General features: G+C 54.5%; 1 protein-coding gene across 1 annotated transcript; it reads right to left on the bottom strand.

Moving 5' to 3' along the window:
- Positions 1-314: 314 nt before the first annotated feature.
- LOC144728245 (uncharacterized) lies at positions 315-5923 on the bottom strand. Its single transcript, XM_078607551.1, has 3 exons — positions 5850-5923; positions 1386-4784; positions 315-398 (listed from the first exon to the last, which is right to left on the bottom strand). The coding sequence occupies exons 1-2, from the start codon at positions 5921-5923 to the stop codon at positions 1400-1402; spliced, it is 3459 nt and encodes a 1152-aa protein (XP_078463677.1). The 3' UTR covers positions 315-398; positions 1386-1399.
- Between the last annotated feature and the right edge of the window lie 5983 nt (positions 5924-11906).

The raw sequence follows: 11906 nt of genomic DNA on the forward strand, positions 1-11906 counted from the left end.
CGTGTCATAGGTAGGATCCATGGAAACTCCTATTATCCATGGTTCTATTCTCCTAATTCTCAATTGATGTTTTTTCCCCCCCATCCCGCATTCAAGTGGCCTAAATTTGCAGAAAATAGGATCCACATTACCACCATGGATAATAGGAGTTCCGCTTTATTGAAGTTGGATACGTTTAAAAATAGTAAGTGTTTATTCGCTGTCAGACTTTATCAGTAAAGTGAAGGTAGGTGCTCTATTAAAGTAAAATTACATGAAGCACTCATGAGACTTACCGGCCTGAAATGCATTCTGGTAAACCTCACATGTTGGGCCACTAAATTGATTTGAACATTTGCACTGACCAGTGTTACAATCCGCCGTTCCTCCATTTACACATTCTATGTTCGGACATGTCACTGGTAAAACAAGAAAACACGATGTGATTATGCACATTAGGCATACAAATTACATTGTACTTATCCACAGTTGTAGTATATTTACTTTCCATGTGTGCTTATTGCAACATATGGGCATTTATACAGCTCAGTAAGAGGAAATACCCCAAGCTGATGTACTACAGTTACTTCCTGCAGTATTTAAAACATCTCTGTTTTGAAAAACATCTTGCCATGCCTCTTTCAAAGTCATTCGTTCTTTAAAAAATAAAACTACACAAATACCTAGGGTGCCCTGAGAAATGGGATATAAACCTATACCATATATGCAATACGTACTACAATGCAACATGTTTAAATATATATCAAATTACGATCAGTGGGAATTTTAAATACTTCATTGATTCTCGAGATCGGTTACAGTGGGTTTGTGTCTTTGCCGAAAGCCTACATTTGAATAGTGCCTGCAATTCCCTTTTAGAGCAGTATTTTCGGAAAATGTGCAGCCCTGCAATTTCTTGCTCAGGCTAGGGCTGGCGGAAGGGCCTCCAGGAGAAGGAGATATATATATATATAGAGGGCCCCTCGAGGGGGTTATTTGGCCTATGCTTCCATGCTGTTCAGACATCTCGGAAGAGGTGTCTGAACAGCATGCCTTTGTTGTGCTTTTGCTGCCTAGATGATACAAAAAATGCCGCAATCTACAGAATGTGTGCAAGAATGGTGATGTCATGTTGACAGGCAGAGTAAGGTGGGATTCCTGCTATAATTTTCTGTTCAAGACAGTTCTTTAGCGAACATATTGTATCTTATTTTTGATTTGCACACATGTTTGCCTGGCTCTTGAATTGCCACCTTAGCCATACAAAAAGGTACTTGATCTTTTTTTTCAATCATATTCACTTTATGAGGTAATCTTCAGGTTTGAAAAGGGATTATGAAATGCTTTAAAGTGCTGCTAATTAGCTTGCTGTTAAGACTATACTGTGCTGTATTGTATTGCTATACCTGGAAATGTTATTTCAGGTGGTTTTGTTGAAGAAACTTGACTTGTACTCCCATGTGATGGTGCTAGTGATGTTAAGACTGTTGGACCTTGTGATGTTGAGATGGTTGAGCCTTGGGATGTTGAGAATGTTGAACCTAGTGATGTTGAGAATGTTGAACCGAGTGATGTTGAAACTATTGAACCTTGTGATGTTGAGACTGTTGTGCCTTGTGATGTTGAGACTGTTGAACCGAGTGATGTTGAGATTGTTGAGCCGAGTGATGTTGAGACTATTGAACCTTGTGATGTTGAGACTGTTGAGCCGAGTGATGTTGAGACTGTTGAACCTTGGGATGTTGAGACTGTTGAACCTAGTGATGTTGAGCTTGTTGAGCCGAGTGATGTTGAGACTGTTGAGCCGAGTGATGTTGAGACTGTTGAACCTTGGGATGTTGAGACTGTTGAGCCGAGTGATGTTGAGATTGTTGAGCCGAGTGATGTTGAGACTGTTGAGCCGAGTGATGTTGAGACTGTTGTGCCTTGTGATGTTGAGACTGTTGGGCCTTGTGATGTTGAGACTGTTGAACCGAGTGATGTTGAGACTGTTGAACCTTGTGATGTTGAGACTGTTGAACCTTGGGATGTTGAGAATGTTGAACCTAGTGATGTTGAGAATGTTGAACCGAGTGATGTTGAAACTATTGAACCTTGTGATGTTGAGACTGTTGTGCCGAGTGATGTTGAGAATGTTGAACCTTGTGATGTTGAGACTGTTGTGCCTTGTGATGTTGAGACTGTTGAACCGAGTGATGTTGAGAATGTTGAGCCGAGTGATGTTGAGACTATTGAACCTTGTGATGTTGAGACTGTTGAGCCGAGTGATGTAGAGACTGTTGAACCTTGGGATGTTGAGACTGTTGAACCTAGTGATGTTGAGATTGTTGAGCCTTGTGATGTTGAGACTATTGAACCTTGTGATGTTGAGATTGTTGAGCCGAGTGATGTAGAGACTGTTGAACCTTGTGATGTTGAGACTGTTGAGCCGAGTGATGTAGAGACTGTTGAACCTTGGGATGTTGAGACTGTTGAGCCGAGTGATGTTGAGACTGTTGAACCTTGGGATGTTGAGACTGTTGAGCCGAGTGATGTTGAGATTGTTGAGCCGAGTGATGTTGAGACTGTTGAGCCGAGTGATGTTGAGACTGTTGTGCCTTGTGATGTTGAGACTGTTGGGCCTTGTGATGTTGAGACTGTTGAACCTTGGGATGTTGAGACTGTTGAGCCGAGTGATGTTGAGATTGTTGAGCCGAGTGATGTTGAGACTGTTGAGCCGAGTGATGTTGAGACTGTTGTGCCTTGTGATGTTGAGACTGTTGGGCCTTGTGATGTTGAGACTGTTGAACTGAGTGATGTTGAGACTGTTGAACCTTGGGATGTTGAGAATGTTGAACCTAGTGATGTTGAGAATGTTGAACCTAGTGATGTTGAAACTATTGAACCTTGTGATGTTGAGACTGTTGTGCCGAGTGATGTTGAGAATGTTGAACCTTGTGATGTTGAGACTGTTGTGCCTTGTGATGTAGAGACTGTTGAACCTTGGGATGTTGAGACTGTTGAACCTAGTGATGTTGAGATTGTTGAGCCTTGTGATGTTGAGACTATTGAACCTTGTGATGTTGAGATTGTTGAGCCGAGTGATGTAGAGACTGTTGAACCTTGTGATGTTGAGACTGTTGAGCCGAGTGATGTAGAGACTGTTGAACCTTGGGATGTTGAGACTGTTGAACCTAATGATGTTGAGATTGTTGAGCCGAGCGATGTTGAGACTGTTGAGCTGAGTGATGTTGAGACTGTTGAACCTTGGGATGTTGAGACTGTTGAGCCGAGTGATGTTGAGATTGTTGAGCCGAGTGATGTTGAGACTGTTGAGCCGAGTGATGTTGAGACTGTTGTGCCTTGTGATGTTGAGACTGTTGGGCCTTGTGATGTTGAGACTGTTGAACCGAGTGATGTTGAGACTGTTGAACCGTGTGATGTTGAGACTGTTGAGCCTTGTGATGTTGAGAATGTTGGACCTTGTGATGTTGAGACTGTTGAACCGAGTGATGTTGAGATTGTTGAACCGAGTGATGTTGAGAATATTGAACCGAGTGATGTTGAGACTGTTGAACCTTGTGATGTTGAGAATGTTGGGCCTTGTGATGTTGAGAATGTTGAACCGAGTGATGTTGAGACTGTTGAACCTTGTGATGTAGAGATTGTTTGGCCTTGTGATGTTGAGACTGTTGAACCTTGTGATGTTGAGATTGTTGAACCAAGTGATGTTGAGATTGTTGAACCAAGTGATGTTGAGACTGTTGGGCCTTGTGATGTTGAGACTGTTGAACCGAGTGATGATGAGAATGTTGGGCCTTGTGATGTTGAGACTGTTGAACCGAGTGATGTTGAGACTGTTGAACCGAGTGATGTTGAGACTGTTGAACCGAGTGATGTTGAGACTGTTGAACCTTGTGATGTTGAGAATGTTGGGCCTTGTGATGTTGAGAATGTTGAACCGAGTGATGTTGAGACTGTTGAACCTTGTGATGTTGAGATTGTTGAACCAAGTGATTTTGAGACTGTTGGGTCTTGTAATGTTGTGACTGTTGAACCGAGTGATGATGAGAATGTAGGGCCTTGTGATGTAGAGACTGTTGAACCGAGTGATGTTGAGACTGTTGAACCGAGTGATGTTGAGACTGTTGGGCCTTGTAATGTTGAGACTGTTGAACCGAGTGATGGTGAGAATGTTGAACCTTGTGATGTTGAGAATGTTGGGCTTTGTGATGTTGAGACTGTTGAACCGAGTGATGTTGAGAATGTTGGGCCGAGTGATGTTGAGACTGTTGAACCGAGTGATGTTGAGAATGTTGTGCCTTGTGATGTTGAGACTGTTGAACCGAGTGATGGTGAGAATGTTGAACCTTGTGATGTTGAGAATGTTGGGCTTTGTGATGTTGAGAATGTTGAACCTTGTGATGTTGAGACTGTTGTGCCTTGTGATGTTGAGACTGTTGAACCGAGCGATGTTGAGAATGTTGAACCTTGTGATGTTGAGATTATTGGGCCTTGTGATGTTGAGACTGTTGGGCCTTGTGATGTTGAGACTGTTGAACCGAGTGATGTTGAGAATGTTGAACTTTGTGATGTTGAGATTGTTGGGCCTTGTGATGTTGAGACTGTTGGACCTTGTGATGTTGAGATTGTTGGGCCTAGTGATGTTGAGACTGTTGAACCGAGTGATATTGAGACTGTTGAACCGAGTGATGTTGAGACTGTTGAACCGAGTGATGTTGAGACTGTTGGGCCTTGTGATGTTGAGACTGTGGAGCCTTGGGATGTTGAGAATGTTGTTGGTAATCCTGGTGATAATGTTGTATCTGTAAAAAAAACAATCACAACAATAATTTAACATCAAAGTGAAAATTCAAAATGACCAATTAATGAGAAATGAGGGCAATGACAAAGCAAACTGGACAAAACCTAAAACGTATGTGAATAAACATGGAAAAACACAATGAACATATGGCTCACGGAACAAATACAAATTAGAGACACTATGGAATTTTTTATGCAATGAGTTTGGTGTATTACGCAGTTTTGTGAAAAATGTCAAACCCACTGGGTTTAAAGATTGCCAGGACAAGACAGTACAGAAAATGGATTTTCAGGCTATTTCTTGAGACTTTGTGTTTTCTCTTTGTTTGAGTCTTCTGCTTTTAATGGAATTGTCCAAATATATCAATGCAGGACCCTCCTGAAAAAAGTATTCTTGAGGTTCAGTGATGCAATCCTAGATAAATACATGTTATTTTGTTAGTGCAATACAGGGTGTTTCCGTTTCTTGATCGAAAATGTAAGTAGATAACTTTTGTTTAGTACATACAACTGTGCACAGACTGAATACTGCTAAACAAATAGACTGCAGGCAGTATTTGTATAAAATTCGTAAGTATCCGGTCGTCTGTCATTCTCTGGATCTCCCAAACGGTACATCGGAGGGAAACATGCACACAACCAAAACTGTCTCCTGCTGAGGAGATTCCCGGGAAATTGTGTAAAAGGTCTGCGAATATACAAAAAAATGTAGAGGAGTAGAGGAGAGTGGTGGCGTCGCGTGCGCTGTCCGGTGCGGTGACATCACGGGACGTGGGGTCGCACGCGCTGGGCAGTGCACGTGACATCTCGCCTCAGAGGGTATTTAAGGGAGACCCCGTGACGTAAGCGGGGTCACTGGAGGAACGGGGATAGTGGAAGGGGTGATGAGGGAACCCTTTATAGTGATACTTGTTAATAAACCCTGGCGGAAGCCCCTAACTCACCTCCGTCTCCGAGTACCTCCGTCTACAACAGAAACAACTACTAAACAACTGGTGTCAGAAGTTTACACCGTCGCCAACATATCAAAAGCGGGCGCACGGCGTAAGAACCCACCGGCACATGACTTGGAGGGTGCCGAAGGCGGAGAGGAGGCTCCAGCAATGACACCGGAGCCCGGGACCCCGGTGACGGTCCCCATGGAGACGAGCGGCCCGGAGCGGGAGGAGTCAGCTGCGGGGAGTGCCAGCTCACCGCCGCCGCCAGAGACGGAGAGCGTCCCCGCAACTCTGCTGCACCAGCTCCTGCAGGCGGTGGGGCAGCTGACCGTCAGGTTGGCCGAGGTGGAGGCACGGACGCAGCCAACCGCCCCGCACTCGGGACGGGAGCAACTGTTAACTGCCAACGTTGAAAGCACCGCCGTTTTCCCAGTGACCGCTCCACCGGAAATGGCCGCCATGTTGGCTGCGACGCAATCCGCGGCAGCCATGTTGGCTCGGGAGCCGTATGCGGCCGCTACTACGGCTGCGACGCGGCGGCCGGCGGACATTGTTGCTGCGACGCCGCAAGTCGGCGCCATGGCTGCCATGGCGACCGCGACGCACGTCTCTCCACCGACGCGGCCGGGCTTTCTCGGCACGCCGCTCCTGCGGGACCAGCCGCCGGCGACGACGCGACTCTACATCAAGCTGCGCCCGCCGGGGGGGCCCCGGGTAAGTGCGCGCGTGCCGTCCTCGCCGGGCCGCCGGGGTGGGCAGCGGTAGCTGCCGCTGCCCCGTACATCGCCGTGCCGCCGGAATGGGCCGCGGGTGCTGCCGCGGCTCCACCTGTCGCCGCGCTCACGGGGCCGGCCACCGGCGATGCCGCGGCTCTGCACCACGCCGTGCCTGCGTCCCTTGTCATGGATGCCGCCGCGGCTCCGTGTTATAACGCCGCGTCTTCGGCGTGGGCCGGGGAGGCCGCAACGCCGTGGTGCCTCGCCGCGTCGCGAGAGGTTGCCACGGCTGCGGCCGCTGTCCCGCACCTCGCTGCGCCGGCAGGGTGGGCCACGGGGGCCGCCGCGGCTCCGTGTCATACCGCCGCGTCTTCGGCGTGGCCCAGGGAGGCCGCAACGCCCTCGTGCCTCGCCGCGTCGCGAGAGGTTGCCGCGGCTGTGGCCGCTGTCCCGCACCTCGCTGCGCCGGCGGGGTGGGCCGCGGGGGCCGCCGCGGCTCCGTGTCATACCGCCGCGTCTTCGGCGTGGCCCGGGGAGGCCGCAACGCCCTGGTGCCTCGCCGCGTCGCGAGAGGTTGCTGCGGCTGCGGCCGCTGTCCCGCACCTCGCTGCGCCGGTGGGGTGGGCCGCGGGGGCCGCCGCGGCTCCGTGTCATACTGCCGCGTCTTCGGCGTGGCCCGGGGAGGCCGCAACGCCCTGGTGCCTCGCCGCGTCGCGAGAGGTTGCCGCGGCTGCGGCCGCTGTCCTGCACCTCGCTGCGCCGGCGGGGTGGGCCGCGGGGGCCGCCGCGGCTCCGTGTCATACTGCCGCGTCTTCGGCGTGGCCCGGGGAGGCCGCAACGCCCTCGTGCCTCGCCGCGTCGCGAGAGGTTGCCGCGGCTGTGGCCGCTGTCCCGCACCTCGCTGCGCCGGCGGGGTGGGCCGCGGGGGCCGCCGCGGCTCCGTGTCATACCGCCGCGTCTTCGGCGTGGCCCGGGGAGGCCGCAACGCCCTGGTGCCTCGCCGCGTCGCGAGAGGTTGCTGCGGCTGCGGCCGCTGTCCCGCACCTCGCTGCGCCGGTGGGGTGGGCCGCGGGGGCCGCCGCGGCTCCGTGTCATACTGCCGCGTCTTCGGCGTGGCCCGGGGAGGCCGCAACGCCCTGGTGCCTCGCCGCGTCGCGAGAGGTTGCCGCGGCTGCGGCCGCTGTCCTGCACCTCGCTGCGCCGGCGGGGTGGGCCGCGGGGGCCGCTGCAGGCCCGAATTATACCGCCGCGTCTTCGGCAACGCCGTGGTCCCTCGCCGCGTCGCGGGACGACGCCGTGGCTTCATACGCCGCCGCTGACAGGTTGGTCGCGAAAGCGCAGGTGCCTTTACACTTCGCTGCATCTACGGCGTGGCCCATGGGGGCCGCAACTCAGCCGCAATTCGCTGCATCTACGGCGTGGCCCATGGGGGCCGCAACTCAGCCACAATTCGCTGCGCCTACGGCGTGGCCCATGGGGGCCGCAGCACCACCGCACCTTTCCGCGTCTTTGGTGTGGCCCGCGGGAGCCGCAATGCTGCCACCGCCGCACCACGTCGCGTCCGCCGGGTGGCCCGCAGGTGCCGCTTGGCTTCCACACCTCGCGGCGCCATGCGGCCAATGGCAGCGCCGGTTACCCGACATTGCGCCGTTTGTCGCGCAAGGGGGCGACTGGTCGGCCTTCCAGGACCGGTTCGACGCGGCATACATGTCGGTCGGCTGGTCCATGGAGGAGGCCTTGCCGGCGCTTCCGACCTGCTTGGACGAAAGGGCTCTGCAGGCCTTCAAGTCAATCCATCCGGCCAATCGGGCTACACTCCCGGCGGCCTATATCCAAATGGCCAACGTTTTTGAGCCGCCGTCCACCGCGGAGCTAAAGTTTTCATTGCGGCGGCGGGAGGAGGGGGAACTGCCGCTAGGCCTTCCTCTGCTCGCTCCTGGCCCTGGCACAGGCTGCATACCCTGACCTGTACGGCAGGGCACTTGATTCTATGGCCTTGGGGAAGCTGCTTGACCTGGCAAGGGAGCTAGGAATTGCTCTGTCGATCAACAATGATCGGCAGATCACATCCTTGGCGGTCGCCGAAAACATTCAGGCGCACCTCTCCCTCCGCCAACGGCCTCAGATGGCGGCGTGTGCGGGGGGTCCCGGCGCCGGATGGGGGGGTCACCTCTCAGGGGGTGGACACCCTCGCGGCCCTGGCGATGCCCGATCGTCGAGGAAGGGGGGCGGGTGGTTGCCGTCCGGAGCAGCGGGGGCGGCCGGGACCTTCCCGTCCACAGGAGGCGGACACGGTGGCCTGCTTCCGCTGTGGTCAGCGGGGCCACATTGAGCGGGGCTGCCGGAATGCCCCGGGGGCCTTTGGAAAAGGGACTCCACCTTCTCCCAGACCCTCCTTGGCATCGGGTCCGGGGCCCCAGGCGAGTCGCGACGCATCATCTGCGCGGCCGCTCCCTTCACCTCATGCATCTAGCGGGGCTAGGGCCCATCGTCATGGGGTTGTCCTCGAAGGGTCGGGTGCACCATCGTCATCACCCCCTCAATGGCCCAGACAGACCCGCCACTGGGATGCGCTTGCGCATAGGATGGTGGCGGCAGCTGCCGGCTCCTCAGCAGTGGCCGGATATGTGCAAGGGGTGCACGTTCGCCTCCTGGTGGATACGGGGGCGTCGGCCACCATTATTTCTGAGGCCATTTTTGGGCTGCTACCCCGCAGCGTGGGTCCATTAAGGCCGGTTCGCGGGGCTTGTGTCGCCGCAAACGGCGGCAGTTTGGGCATCTTGGGCCACGTTGTAGCGTCGGTTCGGGTTGACGAGATTGAGTTGGCCGGGTCGATTTTGGTCTCCAGGACCTTGGCAGTGCCATGCCTCTTGGGGACCGACTTTTTGTCTAGGATGCCCATCCGAATTCTCGTTGACCAGGGCTGTGTGGAAATGCCGTCAGGGAGGCGGCTGAAATTCCTACAATCGCCTACCGTCCTGTCTCCCTTGGTCGCCGGTGTACGGGCCTTGAATAAAGTGCCGGTGACCGTACCACCGGCGTCACAATTCCTGATACCCCTTAGGTTGCGCAAACCACTCGAAATGGGCTCCACGGAGACGGGTATCCTCCTGTCCCCGTCAAGCTACTTTTCAAGGACGAAGGGGTTGGTGGGCGCCTTGACAGCCGTGTCGGGGGGCCAGGATCTTTTTTTGCAGGTCCTCAATTCGGGACCCTTGCCGGTCGTAGTCCGGGCCGGCGCCGTCCTGGCACACGCGACCCCGGCTCCTCCACCCGAGAGCGCTGCCCCGGATGGAGGGGTCGTGGCGGGCGTGATGCGCACGGGGGACCCCGACGCATCATGGATCGCCACGTTGTGCGACGAGAATGCCTCGTTGTCCTCCGGGGACCGTCGGCAACTCCGCGACCTCATCGAGCGGTTCACCGATGTGTTCAGCCAAAGTAAGTTTGATCTGGGTCGCACTACTCTTTTGAACCACCACATAGACATGGGCGACGCGGCCCCTATTCGACTAAATTCCCACCGCTTTAGCCCAGCGGAAAAAGATCATGTCCGCTCGGCTGTCGAGGAAATGTTGGCGGCGGACATCATCTCCCCATCTACTAGCCCTTGGGGTGCCCCCATTGTGCTAGTCAAGAAACGGGACGGGAGTCTCCGGTTCTGCGTCGATTTTCGTAGATTGAACAAGATCTCGGTGGCTGATGCATATCCATTGCCTCGCATGGATGATTCCCTGGACGCCCTCTCGGGCGCGCGGTTCTTTTCAACTTTAGATTTGCTCTCCGGCTTCTGGCAATTGCCACTGGATGAGGCCTCTAGACCCAAAACAGCGTTCCGCACGCCCCAGGGGTTGTTCGAGTTCAATCGGCTTCCTATGGGTCTCCATTCGGCCCGGGCCACCTTCCAGCGTCTCATGGAGATGGTCTTGGCGGGGCTGCAGTGGGAGTCTTGTCTAATCTACTTGGATGACGTTATTGTTTTTGGCCGTACGTTTGGCGAGCACTTGCAACGCCTTGAGGCGGTGTTCGTCAAAGTGCGTGCTGCTGGCTTGAAATTCAAACCCCAGAAATGCCACTTGCTACAACCATCGGTGAGGTATTTGGGACACATTGTTAGCACGTCAGGTGTTGCCACGGACCCGGATAAAACGGCTTGTGTCCGGACGTGGCCGACTCCCACATCTGTCGCGGAGGTGCGTAGCTTCGTTCGCTTCGCATCGTACTATCGCCGGTTTGTCCGCGATTTTGCGACCATTGCGAAGCCACTGCACGCCCTTTCCGCCAAAGGCCAAAGGTTTCACTGGGGCGCGGAGGAGGAGGCGGCTTTTGCGGCGCTTCGCACGGCCTTGGCGGATGCGCCGCCCTTGGGGTACCCGGATTTTACGAAACCCTTCCTGCTCGATACCGATGCCAGCGACATGGGAATGGGGCTGTCCTGGCCCAGGTGGTCGACGGGGTTGAGAGGGTGGTAGCCTATGGCAGTCGCGTTCTGTCCTCGACAGAACAGCGATATTGTGTGACCCGGAGGGAGCTTTTGGCCATAGTTTATTTTGTTCAGTTGTATAGACCATATTTGTACGGTAGGCTGTTTACGGTCCGAACCGACCACGCGGCCCTGCAATATTCGCTGAAGATTAGTCAGCCCTCTGGTCAGCTGTCTCGCTGGCTCGAACGGCTCCAGGATTACCCCTTTGATGTAATCCACAGGACGGGGACACAGCATGGAAATGCGAACGGTTTATCCCGATTGCCGGCAGGCGGCGGGTGTGCTTGCGCCCTGGGCTCTAGCCGTTGCAAGGCCCCAGGGGACGCCGCGGCCCAGTTGGTCGCATCGGCCAAGGCGGACACCCCTCCAGGTGCGGCGGCGCCCGCGGATTTCGGCCTTGGACTTCCCCGGGAGGTATGGTCCGGCTTGCAGATGGAGGATTCCTCTCTGCTGAAGCTACGGCGCCGTGTCGGACATAAGGCCCGGAGCTCAGCTTCGTCGGCTGCCCCGGTGATCGCCGTGCATGATGGACTACTCATGCGTTGGGATGCCCAATTGGAACGCTATTGTGTGGATGTGCCCACTAGCCTGCGTGGTAAATTAACCCGAGCCATTCACGAGAAGCTTATGCACCTTGGCTACCACAAGACCTTATTGACCCTTAAGCGGGACTATTACTGGCCGGGTGTTGAGGGTGACGTGGCACTGATTTTGAAGGGTTGCCACGACTGCGCGCGGAGGAAGGCCCCAGTTGTCCGGGACCGGGCCCCGCTGCAGTCCATCCAGGTTTCTCGCGTTAATGAGCTCGTGGCGCTCGACATTTTGGGGCCATTCCCTGCATCCCAACGGGGCCACAAATACCTCTTGGTGGGCGTTGAGTACCTCACACGTTGGCCCATGGCATGGCCTTTGGTCGATCAATCGGCCTCTTCTATCACCGAGGCCTTCGTCCAGGGGTACGTGTTTGACAAGGGCGTGCCGGAA

This window comes from Lampetra planeri, chromosome 28 (genome assembly GCF_965212315.1).
Source record: "Lampetra planeri chromosome 28, kcLamPlan1.2.h2, whole genome shotgun sequence".
In the NCBI taxonomy this organism is placed as follows: domain Eukaryota; kingdom Metazoa; phylum Chordata; class Hyperoartia; order Petromyzontiformes; family Petromyzontidae; genus Lampetra; species Lampetra planeri.